At 42.7% G+C, this 20,928-nt stretch overlaps 1 protein-coding gene across 2 annotated transcripts in view; it reads left to right on the plus strand.

The window, feature by feature from the left end:
* ift172 (intraflagellar transport 172) overlaps window positions 1–20,697 on the plus strand; it is a gene marked incomplete at its 5' end in the record, with an annotated part of 51,179 nt that extends 30,482 nt beyond the window's left edge. For both annotated transcript variants that reach the window (XM_084559917.1, XM_084559916.1), the window contains 23 exons: window positions 3,378–3,467; window positions 3,642–3,739; window positions 4,891–5,026; window positions 5,098–5,214; window positions 5,288–5,430; window positions 5,514–5,607; window positions 5,752–5,816; window positions 7,073–7,253; window positions 7,351–7,460; window positions 8,309–8,438; window positions 10,758–10,856; window positions 10,948–11,057; window positions 11,218–11,281; window positions 11,395–11,481; window positions 11,775–11,891; window positions 13,931–14,041; window positions 14,126–14,245; window positions 14,414–14,509; window positions 15,675–15,734; window positions 15,825–15,923; window positions 17,949–18,102; window positions 19,188–19,279; window positions 19,398–20,697. In XM_084559917.1, coding sequence (XP_084416043.1) covers window positions 3,378–3,467; window positions 3,642–3,739; window positions 4,891–5,026; window positions 5,098–5,214; window positions 5,288–5,430; window positions 5,514–5,607; window positions 5,752–5,816; window positions 7,073–7,253; window positions 7,351–7,460; window positions 8,309–8,438; window positions 10,758–10,856; window positions 10,948–11,057; window positions 11,218–11,281; window positions 11,395–11,481; window positions 11,775–11,891; window positions 13,931–14,041; window positions 14,126–14,245; window positions 14,414–14,509; window positions 15,675–15,734; window positions 15,825–15,923; window positions 17,949–18,102; window positions 19,188–19,279; window positions 19,398–19,487 — 2,463 coding nt within the window. In that variant the 3' untranslated portion in view covers window positions 19,488–20,697. The remainder of the gene's footprint in view (window positions 1–3,377; window positions 3,468–3,641; window positions 3,740–4,890; window positions 5,027–5,097; window positions 5,215–5,287; window positions 5,431–5,513; window positions 5,608–5,751; window positions 5,817–7,072; window positions 7,254–7,350; window positions 7,461–8,308; window positions 8,439–10,757; window positions 10,857–10,947; window positions 11,058–11,217; window positions 11,282–11,394; window positions 11,482–11,774; window positions 11,892–13,930; window positions 14,042–14,125; window positions 14,246–14,413; window positions 14,510–15,674; window positions 15,735–15,824; window positions 15,924–17,948; window positions 18,103–19,187; window positions 19,280–19,397) is intronic.
* Window positions 20,698–20,928: the final 231 nt, after the last annotated feature.

A 20,928-nucleotide genomic window follows, 5' to 3' on the forward strand; every position in this document is an offset into this window, starting at 1 on the left:
TCTATATTGAATCTCTGAGGTGCTTAAGGCCAAACACAAAGACTTCAGTCATTCAGTCATTGAGTTTCTAAGTAGAAGTCATCCAGGCCTTTATGTCTTTATGGGCCATGACACACAAAAAAAAGCCAACGGTCGGCAGAGACCAAGGGAGAGTTTCAGGGAGACAGAGGACCTCTGTCGCCGGCTTCTTAGTCAATTCTGTATATTGAATCAGTGGCGGAACGAGTCGGTCAGAGAGATCACTCTCGTTGGCTGTCTAGCTTAGTGAACCAGCGCACAAGAGGAATAACAGAAGTAAACAGCGCCACCAGGTTTAAAGGGCACTCAAATGGCTCTTCTTATTTCACATTTTTATCAAAATTGAACATTCAAATACACAAATATTGATACAGCAACATGTCGATGGTTTGTAGTTCTTTCTTCGCTTCCTAGCTTCCCAGATAACTGGAGCTCTTCTGATTTCCTTGAGTTATTTCACCAGCAGGTCACTGGTTGTAGTGTTTACGGTGTGTTCAAGTGCAGCTTTTTGTTCCAGAAGCAGGTGACGTGAGATGGCGCCACAGTTGGCCTTCGTTACCGGTGGTTATTTGATGCAGGTTCGATGCGTCAGTGCCTTAAAGCAGTTTGGAGTTTGACATGTGTTTCTTCTGGCTACACAGATAAATATAGTTGGGTGTCACCTGCAAAGCAATGTAAATTTATGCAGTGGAAGCATGTTTAATGTGGAAAAATATTGGTCCCAGCACAGAACCCTGTGGAACTCCATGACTACTTCCTGTAACGCAGGCACAGAAAGTGAGAGGAAGTTTTTTAGTTTTTTTTTATTGGGCTATGTAGTCAGGATGATGGCAGTGGCCTCTTTAAGCACTAGTCTAGTCTAGTTGAGTCCATGCCTTGACCGGTCAGGGCTGTTTTGGCGGCAAAAGGGAGACCTAAAGAAGAGAAACAGACCTACAGGTCATAATGTTATTGCTGATCATTGTATGTACTAGTTTTAATCCTTTGTCCTTTTAGGTCAGCGCTTGAGGCTGCTTTTTGCCCCTGAACTCTCCACAGGACGGCAAAGTGGAGGCAGCCAGAGGGACGGAGTAGGCTTTTGACATTTTGCCGCTAGCAATTAATTTCAGCGGCTCTCTGAGGGACGTGTGCAGTCACTCACGACACAAACAAGGTCACAACCAAGCTTGAACTTTCAGCGCGGTCTCTGTGGTTGACGCTTTGGCAATAACGAAAAGTTCCGCGGTTGTGACAACAGTTTTAATAGCCGCCCGACGCCCAAAAACAAAAACCCACGACTGCTGAGAACGAGAGAGATAACGAGAAGAAATCTGGTGCAAACACAAAGAAAAAGGAAGCGAGATGATGGCGGCGAAGCGCAGTGTGCTGTGCTCGTTCTGATGAGCTCAGCTGAGCCAAACCAGCCTCCACAGACTGCCAGCCTCTGAAAATAGCAGCCCATTTCAGTCAGACTCCTCTATGGGCACATTCACAGAAAGTAATTAAGATAACAAGCTCTTTGCTCTCCAACTTGTGGAAGTTGCAGGAAAGTGAAATCCAGTCCAAACTATAAACAATGACGGAGGCACGCACCTGTGATATCTATAGAAAACGTATCTGGGGGAAAAGAAAACAATGACTAAACGTTTTTTTTTGTTTTTTTTATCAGCGTGGCGAACAACAAGCTCGTCCATTTGTTCCATTGAGGCCAGTGTTATTTCTTTTGCCTTCATGCAGCAAAAAAAAATCTATTCACAGCAAAAGTGACGGACGCTCTCTTTGTTTTTCTCTCAAATCTCTCCTAGATTCTTCCATTAATCTTTACTCTTTATGCTCATTTTCACAGCGGTTAGCAAAGTTGTTTTCTAATTGCTTTTTTTGTCGCAGAAATCCATATTAATGTGCCCGTCAGAACTGTCTACACTTCTGCATAAAAATAACACAAAACATCAGCGGATTTATACCAGTGAATACTAAAAGAAAATGTGTCCTTGAGCGGAATCTGAAGAGGGTCACGCAGCAAGACAACGAACCCAAGAACACAAGTGGTTCTACAAAAGAACGGTTGGAGAAGAATAAGATGAATGTTTAGAAACGGCCAAGTCAAAGTCCTGACCTTAAAGGGGAACTACTGTTTTTTACAACCTGGACCTTATTTCTGGCTTAAAATACGATCGTTTACCCATATAACTTTGGTGTCATTTGGAGTTGTTCGGAAGATATTTAGATCTCGCGGAGCGCCGCGTATATCCATATAGTGGGAGTGAATGGGGCACCGAAACGCAGCCTCTAAATAACACAGTATCTGCCACGAAACTCGTTCATTTCACCAATATTTTGTTATGATACGCTAGTGCTATTTCCCGTTGAGTCCGGAGTTACCTGTTATCTATTCGCGGACGTGCAGCGGTTTGTTGTTCTTTGGCCGGCTGTTCCTCTCTCTGCCTCCGCATCCTCCTTTCAACAAGCTCCTCATCCGTATACTCTGGCTCAAAACAGTAAGGACTTCATCATCATAAACAAAGTCGTCGTCCACAACCTCAGAATCGGAAAAATATTCAGCCAAAAAAACTAGCAGTAGCAAATTACAGGTAAACAAGCCGACCATAACAGGTCCGCGTGGCGCTCAGAGATGACATCATCCAGGTCAGAGATTAGTAGGTCAATCTACAGACCCCGGATGATGATAACAGGTAACTCTGGACTCAACGGGGAATAGCACTAGTGTACGATAACAGAATATTGGTGAAATGAACGAGTTTCGCGGCAGATAATGCGTTATTTAGAGGCTGTGTTTCGGTGCCCCATTCACTCCCACTATATGGATATACGCTGATCTAATTATCGTCTGAACGACTCCAAATGACACCAAAGTTATATGGGTGAGTAAACGATCGTATTTTATGCCAGAAATAAGGTCCAGGTTGTAAAAAGTAGTAGTTCCCCTTTAATCCAATAGAAATGTTCATGTGAGGAAACCCACCAACATCTCAGAACGGAAGCGGTTCTGTTTTGAAGAATGGGCTAAATTTCCTCCAAGCTGCTGTAGACGACAGATCAGCAGTTACCGGAAACATTTAGTTGACGTTATTGCTGCACAGGGAGGTCACAGCAGATACTGGAAACAAGGGTTCACTTTACTTTTGCAACTTACCGATATGAACAAATTATTCATGATGATTGCACCCTTCAGGATTTTCTAAAAATGATTCCAAGCGGAAATGAACTTAATTCTGCACTTATCACTCATATCATATGTAATATTGTCTAATTTTCCTGAATAAACAAATGCAAACAAATGCAGAATTTTTAAGCGGCACTGTGTGTCATGAAGTTTTTATAGTTTCAGCGTATGCATTGTGTTCGTTGGTGTCCTGTAGGTGGCAGAGCAGCTGTTTGTGAAAGGGGGTCACATCAAAGATGCCATAGACATGTACACGGCGGCAGGACATTGGGAGGAGGCTCACAAGGTCAGTATGGACAGACTGAATCAGCTAAATTAAATGCTTAGATTAGTGCTTATATCACATAAACTCACACATTTCTGTATTTTCCTATCCTAAATTAGATTAAATGATAATTATGAAGTCAATCTCTAATACAGAGAAATTAACAAGACTTTTTTTTCTGTGTTTTGTGTCCAGCTGGCGGTGGAGTGTATGACAGAGGAGGAGGTTATGGCTCTGTACATCAGCAGAGCTCAGGAGCTGGAGAGAGACGGGAAGTTCAAGGAGGCTGAGAGGTAAAAAGCAAATAGACATTCGTCACATCATCGTTGGCTGGTAATCACAACACGACACAAACTGTGTCAAGACTCAGTTTTTCAAATGCAAAGCGACACCGTTCTCCTCTTTACACTCGCATAAAAAAATCGTCCGAAATAATCCATTGAATAGGTAAATTAACAGGAGGTTAACTAGTCATCGTCACATTGTATTGACCTGTTGGATCCTAGAAGGCTCCTACCATTTGTCCCCACTTCCTATGTTACTGTTGCTAGGTTAGACCATAGGCTGTATATAAATATGTACAACATGTCTCCACTTCCTCTCATTGGCCAAACTCATGCTATTTTCCCGGGGATACGGGCGGCGGCATCTTGCGACTTTGGAGCCAGAGTCTGATCAGTACGGTCCGTGGGTGGAGCCACGATATCGATGCCCCGCCCACACTTCCTCCAGACTCACTCGCGTTTTTGTTTAATAAATACTCTGCTTTGCTCTACCTCCACCAGTTACAAAGAAATGTTGGACTGTACACTTGCTTTTTTTTTTTTTTTTTTTTTTATTTCTTTTTACAAATCTCACAGTCCCACAGGACTGCTTTACTGTTGGCATGGCAACTGGCAGGCGCCATTATGTCACATCCTGTTTCTATTGTGTCAAATACCTAAGCAAAACTAAACCTATCCAAAAATAAATAAATAAATCACACTGATTTGAATATGCCAACAACCACCATTACTTTTGTATTACTCACTCACAAACATCTGATTCCGTTCATCACATTCAATTTGAGGTGCAGCAGATCCAGGATAAAGAGAAAAGGGGCACTGGGGTTGATAATATGCAGTGTATTAAAGCATTTACTATTCAACCACTGCAGCTTTTTAAAAGATAAGTTAAATCACGCAACACTTTCTAAACCCCATTCCTCAAAGAAGGAGCCCATTCAGATTGCATTGCAGTGTTTGCGGTTAAAACCTTAACCTTAATGAGAGTCTATGAGAAAGATCTGATTTGCAGAGACTCACTGATGGCTAGACCAAACACTGTGGTTTAATGTCTTAAAAAACAATTCCTTCCTTTGTCCCTTTGGTGGAACGTCACCAAATCCGATTGTCCCGCTGCCGGTTATCCACTAATGGTCGTCTGGGTGCGTGTGCTCCTACAGGCTGTTTGCTACGGTGAGGCAGCCCGACCTCGCCATCACCATGTACAAGAAGAACCGCATGTTCGATGACGTCATCCGCTTGGTGGCCAAACACCACCCCGACCTGCTGACTGAGACCCACCTCCACCTGGCCAAGGTACGACGCGCAACAGCACGTTGGAGAGGCGTCGATTGAACCAGTCTGATAATCAAACCTAATTCCCTCAGGAGCTGGAGGCCGAATCCAGGTTCTCGGAGGCAGAGTACCACTTCATGGAGGCCGGGGAGTGGAAGGCCGCCGTCCACATGTACAGAGCCAGTGATATGTGGGAGGACGCATACAGGGTATTTGGTCACACGACTCAACAGACGGTGGTATATAAACATACAAACATACTGAATGTCATGTGTACGTCAGGTGGCCAAGAACCACGGAGGTGCCGGTGCCCAGAAGCAGGTGGCCTACCTGTGGGCCAGGAGTCTGGGAGGAGAGGCCGCCGTCAAGCTGCTCAACAAGTTCGGCCTTCTGGATTACGCCATCGAGTCCGCCGCGAAGAACTTGTGAGTGTGGCGCCCCATCGCACCCACTTCCTCACATGTTATACAGTTTAATGTTGAAAATGAACTTTTCCTGTCCTCTGCAGCTCATTTGACTTTGCCTTCGACTTGGCTCGCCTCGCGTGCAAGGAGAAGATCCCTGAGATCCACCTCAAACACGCCATGTACCTGGAAGACGAGGTAAATCCGCAAATCTCTGGTTCTCAGTGTGGTACCAAAGTCATTAATGTTGTTTCTGCTCGTACTTTCTGTCCCTGAGAAGTTTCACCTACATGCCAAAGTGCATTGACTAGTCCCGAACTCTGTCACTGTTTTCTCTTCCAGGGAAAGTTTCCCGAGGCCGAGCACGAGTTCATCAAAGCAGGAAAACCCAAAGAAGCCGTGCTCATGTGAGTTGTATGAATTAGCAGTATATTTATATCTAGAAGGCAGTGGCGGACCGTGCATTTTCCATCTAGGCCTTCAATCACCTCCAACCTCATTCAAAACACCTCTTTATATGGTCGTGATGACGCCACTGCTATAGAAACCGTCAACAACATACGGACACTCAATAAAACAGGACGTTGCATTGTAGACGGGTATTTCATATGGCGACATGAATGAGATTACTAAAGCAGGAAACTAACTTCATACCACATACGTCAAATCCATCAGAAACATCCATGTCGACCCAATAAAATGGCAAAAAATATACATAAAAGATGTAAATATAATTAAATTGACTCACCAGAACTTAAGAAACTATTTAAAGTTCTCCTCAGAGAATGTCAGCCAAGGGTAGCGCTCATAGTTGCTGACCTGAAAGTTTCCCCGGCTGGGTCAGGCTAGCTAGCTCCAGGGTTGGGCGGCCTTTCCTCACAACATCCAGCTTTTCCTTCAAAGTCCGCCGTGAAAAAATGTCTTTCTAAGAAGATCTGCACCCAAATCGACAGCCTCTGGGTTCAAATTATAGCTATCAAAGCGTTAACAGGGACGATTTGCTTGTGCAGCTCACAACAGATGAACATGAACCTCTAGCTTGGCTTAAACAGGGCGGCTCTCTGACCGTCCAATCAGAGGACGTGAAAACACCAACGCTACTGTAGGCCACAGAGAAGGACTAAGAATACCAACTTGAAATGTGATTGGTTGAAGGAACAGCATCATTACAATGTGTTTCAAGCTTCAGTGAAGGTCCAGGCAGATTTGTTTGACTCCGGCAACACATGACGACTGAAATATGATTGGATAAAAGCTCTAATGCTTACACAGTTACACAGACAGAAGAGACAGACAAGACATAAAATGAAAAGAATAGGCTATTGGGAATAATTTAATAAGATGAATGGGAAAATATTAAATGCACGTCAATGGTTTTGATAAAGTTTTGTCCAGCAGTGAAGGCTTTGCTGGCCCTGACGGCTCACCACTGCTAGAAGGTTTACTCAAGTTGTATTTAGACTGCATTTTAAATGAAATGTAATTAATTTGACAGCTAGTTAATTTACACAACACAACCGATGGAGGTTTACGTCCTTGTTTTTGGACTTTTCTTGGCAAAACAATTCTGAATTTTTAACGAATCCAGAGAAAACTCGTTTTAAAGTTTTGTTTTCCGGGCCTCCATGTGTGAGTTTGTGTTTCTGTGTGTGAACTGCTCCAGGTACGTCCACAACCAGGACTGGGCCAACGCACAGCGGGTAGCCGAGGGCCACGATCCAGAGAGCGTGTCCGAGGTTCTGGTGGGCCAAGCCAAGTTCTGCTTTGAGCAGAAAGACTTCCAGAAGGCCGAAGCTTTCCTGCTCCGAGCCCAGAGACCCGAGCTGGCCGTGAAATACTACAAGGTATCGACGAGATACAACAACAAAAAATATATTCTTAATTTGTTGGTCTTGTCTTGAGATGGCCGCATGTGTTGTTTGTGTTTGTGTGTGTCATCAGGATGCAGACATGTGGAGCGACGCCATGCGTATTTGTAAGGAGTATCTCCCCAACAAGCTCGCCTTGCTCCAGGAGGAGTTTGAGAGGGAGACCTCCAAGAAGGGAACCCGGTGAGATTAACAGCGACGAAAATATGAAATTAAAAAAAAGAAAAAAAGAATCAATGCAGCTTGTTTCCTGTGATGTTCATTTTACTTTTATTTCAGCCTTTTTGTTCTTCACCCTGCCTTAAGGAAACTAGACCTTGAGTTATAAAAGCAGAAGTCAAAAGCTTTACAACCAATATTAATTCTGGGAGATTATTTTTAACGGATCACCTGAAGGCTGCAGCATCTCCGTCTAACGGTTTATTAAAACAGGACTCGCATGTTATCCCAAACTGAAGCTCGAGAAACAGTTCGTTAGCCGGCAAACCCCATCACCCCAAGAAGAAAAAGAAAATACTGAATTATTTCTGCGTAGTTTACAGCTGAGGTTTCAGATGAGTGCGAAGCTTCCTGTGTCTTTAGGCAAACGATTCCACACTGGAACTGGAGTTTGTTGATCGATGAAACCTTCAGCTCAGAAGATGCACACGGTTTTATCGAACTGATAATGTAAGCTAATGTCAGAGATCATGAACAAGGAGGCGGCGGAGATGTAAGAGATGTAAGTAGAGTACTGCTAGTCGTATGCTACGATAATCTGAAAATGTGAGGTGTAATCCAGACAGAGAAACCCTCCTGCAACCTAACCGGAGTGAAAGGTAGAATTTAGAGTCTTGGATTATAGCTGCAGAGAAGATGAATTTATTAAATATATCCTCTTTGCAAAATGACGATATAACGAAAATATTCAGACCGACAACTTTAAATCAAAGACCGTTTGTCGGCTGCTTTTAGTTCCTGACGTGACGTGGATCTTAAATGATGTCCCTGAAGTCGAGTGAATTCGTCCGTGGCCCTTTTCTCTGTTTCAGGGGGGTGGAGGGACGGCTGGAGCAGGCCAGGGAGTGGGAGCAGTCGGGCGAGTACTCCCGGGCCGTGGAGTGTTACCTGAAGGTGAAGGACGACTCCAACGCGGCGCTGATGGAGAAGTGCTGGATGAAGGTGAGCGTCACTCAACAGCTGTGAGGAAAGAGAGAGACTCTGCAGCTTGTTCCAAAATATGCGTCATCTCCCCACGTCATGGCGCACGCACTCAACAATCAGCTAAACGATCAGCGGTAGCGATCCAATTAGAATTTTGAAAGCTACATTTTATGATACTATAAAACATGGCCGAAACATCAGTTCACCTATTAGCCGTTACTTTCACATTCAGCACTGTAGCAGGCAGATGACGGAGGAGATGTATAATGGTCGCCTACGCTTTCACTGATGGCGTAGGAAAGAGGGGAAAGGTCACGTGTCACCAGCATCGATGGATTCCTCTCCGCTGGGAGATACACAGCACAACACCGTGTCTCTTATTGACTGGAGTGCAACGGAGACGAGATCATTTTAAATCTGAACGGTCGGCATCGCAGCGTTGCCAAGGGAAAGGCCGCAGGGTTTGCAGAGATCGATAGTTTCTTTATATCCTCCCCCCCGCCGGAGTTTGATTAACCCGGAAAATGGTGCGTCAGCGGGAGCGACGGGTTCAGGAGTACGAGCATCGAACGTCTCATCTCCTGGTGGCGTTTGAGGAAAGATCGTAGGGTCGCAGGAATCCATGCAGCTTCTTTCCTTCCTGTAGCGATCTCAGACGTTCACATTAGTCTTCAAAGAGGCAAATTAACTAATAAAAGCTGATTTTATTTTGACAGTTAGAGCTTCTTTGATGTTTTTACTGACAGGTGAAAATATTATCTGGAGCCCTTATTAGAAATATTAATTTAAATAACAATGAAGAAATGAAAATATTTATCTGATGCGATCGTGTTGATGTCTAAGAGGAGAAGCGTTGAGTTACGTTACGCAATTCCAGCATTTTAATTAGAAGAAGAAGAAGGATCTTTAATTGGAAGACACAATAAGCTGCAATTTTTGGGAGATTTTTCAGCACAGCCGTGAAGTTAGTGTGTATAGAAGCCTTCAGGGTTCAGTTACAGTCTGAGTTTTGCAGGTTGTATAATAACTAATAGACATAAATAAATAAATAAATAAATAATAACTCAACAAGTGTTGCTTTCAGTGAGAGAAAGAAGCTTTGCAGCTTGTTCCAAAATATGTACCACCGGCCTACAGAAAAAGTCAAATGCTTTTATTGGTGGGAACTGAACTACAGAGTAGCTCTCATCTTCGCTCTGTAAGGTGATAGATAATAATACATTTTATGTTGTCTGTGAAGGATCTGAGTTGGTTTATCTAAAAATCAAAGTCAAAACAAAGACAACTGGACGCGTTTGAGTTTTCTTGTAGACGTTTCATCCAGTTTAGGTTTCCATCAGGAACATCTGGTGGGTGTTGTTCACCTGAAACTCACATGACGAGGGTCTGTAACGAGAAGATATTCACCTGTAATTAAAAGATGTTGTTCAAATTAATACAAAAAGCGTTTAAAAAAAAAGGCAACTCGGCAAAAAAGGACTGGTTGAATTGTTTTGAGAAGACATTTTATCCGAGTAGCTTCTTCAGGTCTAAGGGACCGGTGGTGGAGTTGAGGTTTAAAGGGGAACTACTGCTTTTTACAACCTGGACCTTATTTCTGGCATAAAATACAGTCGTTTACTCACCCATATAACTTTGGTGTAATTTGTAGTCCTTCTGGAGATATTTGTATCCGCTTTTATCCATATAGTGGGAGTGACTGGGGCACCGAAACGCAGCCTCTAAATAACGCATTATCTGCCTCAAAACTCGTTCATTTCACCAATATTTTGTTATCGTACGCTAGTGCTATTCCCCGTTGAGTCTGGAGTTACCTGTTATCATCATACAGGGTTTGTAGGTCAATCTAGAGATAATGTGTTATTTAGAGGCTGCGTTTCGGTGCCCCAGTCACTCACACTATATGGATATACGCAGTGCTCCGCTGGAGCTAAATATCTAATGAAGGACTCCAAATGACACCAAAGTTATATGGGTGAGTAAACAATCGTATTTTCTGCCAGAAATAAGGTCCAGGTTGTAAAAAAACAATAGTTCCCCTTTAAATATGAACATCTGTGGGTGTAGCTCATCAAAACCTCAACTTCTCAGTCCCTTAGAACTAAAGAACCTACTCAGATGAAACGTCTTCTCAAAACTCCAGTTGCCTTTTTTTTTTTAAATGCTTTTGGGATGTACCATGACCTGGATGACGGACAACCTTCACTTGTCAGACTTTTTCAAATTAACCTTGGTGGTATCTGCTTTGTGCCATTGTGGTGCTGCTGTAACACCTACATTTCCTGTCTTCTCCCCACATTCACTCATCTTGTGTTCATCTTTCGCGGTTGTCTCCAGGCCGCAGAGCTGTCCATCAAGTTCCTGACCGGAGACCGAGCGGTGGAGGTGATCCAGACGGTCGGACCAAGACTCGCGCAGCTGAGGAAGTTCAACGCCGTGGGTGGAAATAAAAACAAGTCCTAAGCATGTTCAGCACTGATGTGATTGTTTTTGATTTGAACGCCCGGTTTGCGTTTGCGTCTTCAAGGCTGCCGAGCTCTACCTGAACGTGGACCTCATCAAGGAGGCGATCGACGTCTTCATCGAGGCCGAGGAGTGGAACAAAGCCAAGAGAGTCGCCAAGGAGATGGAGCCGAGGTTTTTAAATGTTTCAAGTATTACAGAGAAATAATTGGCACCGAGCTCAAACATAAAAGACGCTGGAAGAAAAGAGACATGCTGCAACTTTAATAGACGTGTTTATAACCTGGATTACAAAAACAAACAAACAGAGTAACTGTTATCTGACTGTTGGCAGGTATGAGAACTACGTGGACCAGAAGTACAAAGAGCACCTGAAGAACCAAGGCAGAGTTGAATCTGTGAGCAAACAAAGTATTTCTTTATCATCTGATAAATGTCCAAACGTGTGTTTATGACTTAGCCGGTGTGAACAAAGAAAATCGTCTGAGTTTCCTTTTATGTGTGTGTTCAGCTGGTGGGCGTGGACGTCATGGCAGCTCTGGACATGTACGCAGAAAGAGGCCAGTGGGAGAAATGTGTGGAGACGGCGTCTAAACAGGTGCAAAGTCTACAATAATAATAATAATAAGAGCAGTTATTTGAAGGACTAAACCAAAAATGAGTGCATTCAAAAAAAAAATAAACTAAAGTTGTTGCACGTCTCCCAAATCGGGGACAAAATCCTCTCATTTCACTCGTTGAATCTGGCTCACATTAAAAATGAATCACACTTGTGCATTTCAGCACAGAGCTAATTAATTAGGGATAATTAATTAATTAAGTATTGATTATCAGAAAGCTGAGGCGGCAGCGTTCCCCGTCTCATCTTCTCCTCGTTGTGTCTTCTGTCAGAACTTTAAGATCCTCCACAAGTACGTGGCTCTGTACGCCACACACCTCATCAAGGAGGAGGAAGCTCCCAAGGCTCTTCAGCTCTACCTACAACATGGAGCGCCACCAAACCCCCAGGTAACACCCCTACACTGGTCCTTTGTTAAAGGGACGTCCTGAATAGATGGATGGATGGATGATAGATGGATGAATGGAGGATAGATAGATGGATGATGGATGGATGGATGGATGGATGATAGATGGATGGATGATAGATGGATGATAGATGGATGGACGGATGATAGATGGACGGATGGATGGATGATAGATGGATGGATGATAGATGGACAGATGGATGGATGATAGATGGATGGATGGATGGATGATAGATGGATGGATGATAGATGGACAGATGGATGGATGATAGATGGATGGATGGATGATAGATAGGTGGACGGATGGATGGATGATAGATGGACCGATGGATGGATGATAGCTGGACCGATGGATGGATGATAGATGGGTGGATGGATGGATGGATGATAGATGGGTGGATGGATGGATGGATGGATGAATGGATGATAGATGGATGGATGGATGGATGGATGATAGATGGATGGATGGATGGATGGATAGATAGATGGATGGATGGATGATAGATGGATGGACGGATGATAGATGGACGGATGGATGGATGATAGATGGATGGACGGATGATAGATGGACGGATGGATGGATGATAGATGGATGGATGGATGATAGATGGACGGATGGATGGATGATAGATGGATGGATGGATGGATGATAGATGGATGGATGATAGATGGACAGATGGATGGATGATAGATGGATGGATGGATGATAGATAGGTGGACGGATGGATGGATGATAGATGGACCGATGGATGGATGATAGATGGGTGGATGGATGGATAGATGATAGATGGGTGGATGGATGGATGGATGATAGATGGATGGATGGATGGATGATAGATGGATGGATGGATGGATGGATGGATGGATGGATGGATGGATGGATGATAGATGGATGGATGGATGGATGGATGGATGGATGAATGGATGATAGATGGATGGATGGATGGATGGATGGATGATAGATGGATGATAGATGGATGGATGGATGGATGGATGGATGGATGGATGGATGGATGATAGATGGATGGATGGATGATAGATGGACAGATGGATGGATGATAGATGGATGGATGGATGGATGGATGGATGATAGATGGATGGATGATAGATGGATGGATGGATGGATGATAGATGGATGGATGATAGATGGACAGATGGATGGATGATAGATGGATGGATGGATGATAGATGGACCGATGGATGGATGATAGATGGGTGGATGGATGGATGGATGATAGATGGATGGATGGATGGATGATAGATGGATGGATGGATGGATGATAGATGGGTGGATGGATGGATGGATGATAGATGGATGGATGGATGGATGATAGATGGATGGATGGATGGATGGATGAATGGATGATAGATGGATGGATGGATGGATGGATGGATGATAGATGGATGGATGGATGGATGATAGATGGATGGATGGATGGATGAATGGATGATAGATGGATGGATGGATGGATGGATGGATGATAGATGGATGGATGGATGGATGATAGATGGATGGATGGATGGATGATAGATGGATGATAGATGGATGGATGGATGATAGATGGATGATAGATGGATGATAGATGGATGGATGGATGATAGATGGATGGATGATAGATGGATGGATGATAGATGGATGGATGGATGGATGGATTGATAGATAGATAGATAGAAGACAGAAAATATATACAAATCAAGAACCTGATATATTAGGTTCTTGATTTGTACTGCTTTAAAGCAGTACGAACATTTTTCTAAATTTTCTTTTCCAAGTTGAAATCATAGAAAACTTTACTCATCAGTTGAGTTTCAGATCTTTTCATCTCATATAATAACGATTCTCCTGCTGTGAACGTCTCATCTGCCTCCATCTTTTAAACTCTGGCAACATCATGTCTTTTCTGAAACTGGAGGAAATTAAATTTCCTACTAGAGGGCTCCCTGGATAATTTCAAATTTAAACGATCAACCACTTCTAAACTTTGGTGTACGTCTGCCTCCCAACGCCGTGTTTCCAATCAGAACTTCAACATTTACAAGCGTCTGTTCCTGGACCTGATCAACATCCCCGACAGCGACGGACCCGAGTCCTACCGCCTGTGGTCCGACCTCCGCAACTTCCTGCTGCAGCTGGTAAATCACACATAAAGACCCGTGAACGTATGTGGTGAAAGAAACTTCTCCAGTTTGTGAATCCTTCTTTTTTGTCTGTTTCAGTGTGAGAACGTGTCCAAGTCGTCCGAGGCCAACTCTCCGGCTCACGAAGATTTTGAACAGATGCTGCTGATCGCTCACTACTACGCCACGCGCTCCGCCGCTAAAGGAGTCGAGCAGCTGGTACACGAACACAAAACCTTACTTACATTTCAGCTCACATTAAAGATTTGTTCTTACTTGAAATATGTTGTACTGTTTTGGCACAAACCTAAGATATAAATAATTGGTTCTGTCCTAAGTTTTACTACTAATTTTAAAATAATCTCTTCTTCTGCTGCGTATTTTCAGATTAGCGTAGCAGCCAAGCTGTCGGTGTCTCTGCTGCGTCACACTGAGCTCATTCCTGCAGACAAGGCTTTCTACGAGGCTGGCCTGGCCTGCAAGGTGGGTCCACCAGTCAGAGAAGACTCTCGTTTGTTAAATAAAGAATAGTTTGTGTTGAGGCTCTGGTTCTTTGTTTGTGGTCGGGCCTCAGGCTAACATAGAGCTATAATGTACCTAGGTTAGTAATCAGAGCGCAGTGCTATTGCTAGCTAGCATACAATTTAGCAAGAGGTGTACCATGCTGAGTTAAATTACTAGTGAAATATTTTACTTTTCTATTCTACCTCTTTTGCTTGTGTGTCCAAACCCGGCCAGCCTCAAGCAGATAGGTGGCCCTCCCATATGAGCTTGAGGTTCTGCTCAAGGCTTCTTCATATTAAAGGGAGTCCGTCCTTGCCACCGTGGACGTATTGCTCGCCCTCATATGTTACATAAAGAATAGTTTGTGTTGAGGCTCTGGTCCTTTGTTTGTGGTCGGGCCTCATGCTGAATTAGCCATGCTAACATAGAGCTATAATATGGCTAGGTTAGTAATCAGAGCGCAGTGCTATTGTTAGCTAGCATACAATTTAGCGAGAGATGACTTCTATTTTTACCTTAAATTGCTAGTGAAATATTGTACTTTTCTATTCTACCTCTTTTGCTTGTGCGTCCCTACCGGCCGGCCTCAAGCAGATAGATGGCCCTCCCATATGAGCTTGAGGTTCTGCTCAAGGCTTCTTCATATTAAAGGGAGTCCTTCCTTGCCACCGTGGATTTAGTGTTCGCTCTTGTACGTTACATAAAGAATAGTTTGTGTTGAGGCTCTGGTCCTTTGTTTGTGGTCGGGCCTCAGGCTGAATTAGCCTAACACAAAGGCCGCAACGTAGCTAGAGCTTATTATTTCTAATGCTGAACTATAAAATAAAATATTTCCCCGGTAATTTAAGTTAAAAATAGATGATAGCGTGGGACACCCCTTGCAAACTGCCCTGATCTCCCTCTTTAGTTTGTATGTCTCTACATGACCGGCCTCAAGCAGATAGGTCGCCGTCCCATATGTGCTTAAGGTTCTGCTTAAGGTTCCCTCTTGTCTGCCACCGTTGACTTAGAGCGCTCTCTGGGAGTTTCAGACTCAGATTGTTATTGATGCTGTATAAATAAAACTGAATGTTTGTGGGAGAAGCTTCCTACTATAGATCTGTGTGATATTAATGATAAATGTTATATTTTTTCTTCCTGACAGGCCGTTGGCTGGGAGAACATGGCCTTCATCTTTCTCAACCACTTCCTGGATCTGTGTGATGTACGTACCACAGAAAAAAAACTTTATAAATGCACACTACCACCTGTCTTATGTATTTAATTAATCAGTTGACTTGACTTCCGCCTCCAGGCCATCGACGAGGGCACGCTTGACGCTCTGGACCACTCAGACTTCCTGGACACCGACATCCCCTTCGAGGTTCCGGTTCCCACCAAACTCTGCGTCACCGTAAGTCACCCCCCCCCCCGCCGACCGACAGACTCACGCAGACGTCCCACAGGTATCCCACTGATGGATGGAGACAATATCGATGTTGCGCGGCAAATCAGATCTGGTCCGGGTTAGAGTCACATTCCCCCGCAATATTGTTTATAAATGAGAACAAATGGAAGTCACATGACGGATGGATGCGTTTAGCCGTCCGGCCTCGGCTGCAGATTCATTCCTGAAGTCGTCGGGCGCAAAGTTATAAAGCAGGCGGGGGGCAAATGGTGGCTCGTGGTTTGAATCGGGGCCCTCCAGCAAAAATTTCTGGGTCCTGATGAAGCTGGAGATTTCACGTTAATTATGTTATTTGCATAAATCGACTTTTGGCGAGCCATAAATTTAACAGTTGTTTATGGTCTGGTTATTATACACCATTAGCCATAACATTATGACCACTGATTATCTGGTTACTAATAGCATCTGTCAGTTGGAGGGATGTTTCAGGCAGCAATCAAACATTTTGTCCTCAAAGTTGACGTTAGACAAAAGTTTAAGGATTTGAGAGACTTTGACAAGGTCAGTGGCAAGACAGCTTGATCAGAGCTTCTACAAAACTGCAGCTCTTTTAGGGTGTTCCCATCCTGCAGTGGTCAGGACCAAAAAGTTAAAAGTGGTCCAAGGAACCAGCAACAGGATCACGGACGACCAAGGCTCGTTGATGGACGTGGGTGGTGTGAGGTCCTACCATTCAAGTTCAATCCACTGATGCCCCACCTATCGACTCAGAGGACTTAAAGGATCTTTATAATCTTGGGGAACACATAAAAGAAGAAGAACACAAGCTGTGGGAGGCAGTGTGATGCTCTCGTTAGTGTTCAGATTAGACTTTCATGGAAATGTTATTTCTACGTGCTTATATTTAATATAAGGACATAAAACTTACCACTTATTGTACATTTACACCGTAATAAACGAATGATACACACTGGACAAAAGCTGCAACACACCAATTATGAGAGTTTCTCAATTAACAGGAAGTATTTTTAAAATTTCATTTACATTTTACAGGTTCAAATTAAAGTTAAGCCGTCTCACATTAATTTATCTGTTTCTTTCTTTCCATCTGAGCAGAGAACAGATAAAACCAGTATATACGTGCTGCCTCCTTTCCCAGCAGAGGTTGTATACGTTCACGATCGATACGGCGGCCTCTGTGTTTGGGGAAAACGCATTAGCAAGCGATAACTCAGGGGGTTTCCTGCTAAGCTTCTGGAAATACTGGAAGACTGGAAGACAGAATTGTATAAGACTGGATGTTCATTTTATTGGTAATTAGTGACAAATATAATCATTCTCTTTAATTTGAACAATTTAGAGTTTTAAAATCCAAAATTTTCATTTTATTTGAAGGATTTAGAGATTTAAAATAAAAAATACTTTTTATTTGAGGGATTTGGAGATCTAATATCAAAACTGGACCTTTTATTTAAAGTATGTATTGGATTTAACACTTTAAACTGTATTAAATCCACAACTTTTTGAACTATTTGGAGCTTTAAAATACAAAATATTCATTTTATTTAAAGTATCTGAAGCTGTGGGAGGCAGTGTGATGCTCTCGTTAGTGTTTTGATTAGAGGTCTTGGGTCTTAGCGTTCATGTGGACGCTGCTTTGATACGTACCACCTATCTAAGCGTTGTTGCAGACCATGTACTGTACGCCCTTTCACGGAAATGTTATTCCTTGATTTCAGAGGCCTCTTTCAGCAGGTTAATGCTCCCTGCTACAAAGCAACAATGGTTCAAGTTTAAGGCGTCGACTTTGACTCCAAATTCCCCAGATCTCAATCCATCATCTGTGGAAAGTGCTGGACAAACAAGTACAAGGACTTAAAGTATCCGCTGCTAACGTCCACCTTCAGAGGTCTAGAGGAGTCCAGTAGTTAAGCTTAAGACTTGGTTTAAGGTTAGGATAAGGTTTATGATCGAGGTAAGCCTCTAAGAAATGATTGTTACTCAGTTTAATGTCTTCTGTTTGGTCCACAGGACGCCCAGCGGGAGCAGATCCGTGACTGGGTGCTGATGGTGTCCATGGACCACCGGTTGGAGCAGGTCCTGCCCCGCGACGAGAGGAACTCCTACGAGGCCTCGCTGGTGGCCGCCAACACCGGCCTTCGCTCGCTGCCGTGTGTCCTCACTGGTAACACGAACAAACACACCCAGGCAGGAGATAAACTCTACGAGGACACGAAAGCTGGTTCATTTAATAATAAACCGAACAGATCAGATCAGAGAACGCAGCAAACGGAGACGAACTGATCTGATTCAACAGCAAAAGACACAAAGAAAGAGTCTTTCATCATAGATTTAGAAAAGAAACACATAAGTACACCACATGTACTTCAAAAAACAGCAAACCCATAAACAGAGAAGAAGCTATACAAATAAAAACACTGTAAAACATTAATATAATTAACAAAATAAATACATATATCAAAAAAGTAAATACACTAAAATCAGTAACAGTGATTTCTAATCATATAAGCAACATTACGTGAGCTTGGTTGTGTAATAAATAAATAAAATGTAGGTAACTCTAGAGTTGTCGTATAAAACATGAAGAAGTTTAAGGTGTATTTGTGTTTATTTTATCCTTTTTCGTGTTGTTTCACATCTCTGAAGTATGTTTTTGCCTTTATTTTCTTCTTTAAAACCAAAATTCTTCCTTAAAACTGGTTCAGAGTAGGCGTTCATCATTCATCCGTTCAGACCTTCCTTTAACATCCAACCTGGGCGATCTGAACACAAGTGTCTCCACATGTGTCTCCAGCCAGCACTTGACATCTGACGTCAGTTTCATGCTCTGTATGTAAATAAACATCATTTAGGACACAGTAGAATATAACAACAGCTGCTGTCTCTAATGGATCTCTACCTACTGCTGTTTCAGAACCATGAACAGCAGTTTTTTGTGTGTGTGTGTCATGACTTGGGGTGATGATTCATATTTTGGAACAAGCTGTAAACTCTCTCTCACTGGAAGCACACGTGTTATTAGTTATTTACTGATCTCTGCTTTGACGTTCAGCTCAAATGTGTCTCAGACCACGTCCACATGTGGACTGGTGATCGGATCAGTCATATCCGTCCTGGGTGTGTTCACACCTGGACTTAAAGCTGAACCTTTGTGATCAGACCACCCAGGACGGATGCTGTTGTGAGGTCTGAACAAGCCATTTGAATGTGAACAGAGATAAAACCTGTGCCGCTCCCTCCTGCCTTCAGGCTACCCCGTCCTGAGGAATAAGGTTGAGTTCTCGTCCGGGGGGAAAGCAGCCAACAAGGAAGACTGGAACAAATTCCTCATGGCCACAAAGGTGAGAGATGGGCTTGTATGTTCTACAGTATCTGAATATAAACCATCATGTCTGTGTTTGACTGTCACGTCCAGTGGTTTGACGGTAAATAAATGTCCTGTCGTGACTCTCTCTTCAGACCACTCACAGTCCAGAGTGTCAGGACGTCCTGAAGTTCATCAGTCAGTGGTGCGGCGGTCTGCCGGCGTCGGGATTCTCCTTCCACTGATAGAAACACACTCCGGCTCCGCTACACATCATTTTAACATCATTACCTCCATCTTTGAAATACCTGTTTTTTTCTTAATCCTCAACTTTACTTTTTCCTGAAGTTATTTATTTATTCAACTTTCCATTTAGATTGTCTGTATTTCTGACCTCCTTACATGATGATATAAATCTCTTTTCTTGTCATTGCCCGGTGGAGAATATTAAATTCTTGTATTTCATTTTAAATAAATTATATATTTTCTATTTAAAATACATAAACGGCCTTAAAAATCTAAATATGTCTAATATGTGTACAATAACTGTACATCCAGAAAAGAGTAATAAAATCTCCACGTGACTGTTTATTACTCCGGACATGTGTCAATTTGAGGAATACACAATTAGATGCTTTCTTGCTAACACATTGTTAGCATTTGTTAAGAAGAAACCTTTATTTTTAATCCACATAAAAGCTGACGTGTAAAATGGAAGAGCTAGCAGAGTACTTACTCATGGTTTTGAAGCTAAGCTAAGCTAACAGACTGCTAGCTGTGCAAACCAGAACATAGAAAGAATATTTCACAAAATGTCTAAATGTCGAGTCACGGGGAAAAAAAATAAATCATCAGAAATATTTTGTAGAGTTCAGGCCTCAAAACATTTGTCACTGCAATGCTAACACCTTGCAATGCTAACACGTAGCTATGCTAACACGTAGCAATGCTAGAGAAGGATGAAAAAAAACCCATACATTTTGACTTTATATTCCTGTAAAAGAACCATAAATCTAAAATCTGTGTTGAATATCTGAGATAAAAACACTTTATTTTTTTTTAATCCTTCCACTGGACAGTTTATCCCGCCGTCACCATGGAAACACATATCCTCCATCTCTTTATTCTCTCATCAGTCGTCAGAAGGACTTTCTCTCAGGACGGCATCGTTGAATAAAAGCCAAAGGTTTCTGTCCGACTTTAAGTCTGAGGGACTGTTTATGTCTTTCTCTGTAATGTAACGGTGATGCCTTTTATTGTGGGTCTTTGATATGGGATGTACTTTGTCTAAGAGAGTTCAAATAAAAATAGTTTTCAACTCTGTATAACAACGCGAGCTGCTTTTCATTTTGTTGTTCATTGTGTTAAAAAACCTGGAGAAAGCCGAGAAATATCTTAAGCTAAGCTAAGCTAAGCTAACAAACTGCTAGCTGCATAAACGCATAAAAGAAGAAGAACAAGAAAGACAAGAAGCATCAAATAAATGTGCATCACTCTACATCATGAAACAAAAAACAATTGTTTATTATTCTGGACATGGGGCAGTTTGAGGAATACAATTAGATGCTTTCTTGCTAACAGACTTAGCATAGCTTAGCATAAAGAGAGGAAAATCAGGAAGAAATCACTCATTTCTCCTTTATTGAATCCACACAAAAGCTGAAGTGTGAAAGTGAAGAGTTAACA

The sequence above is a fragment of the Chelon labrosus genome (genome assembly GCF_963514085.1).
Source record: "Chelon labrosus genome assembly, chromosome: 14".
Lineage (NCBI taxonomy): Eukaryota > Metazoa > Chordata > Actinopteri > Mugiliformes > Mugilidae > Chelon > Chelon labrosus.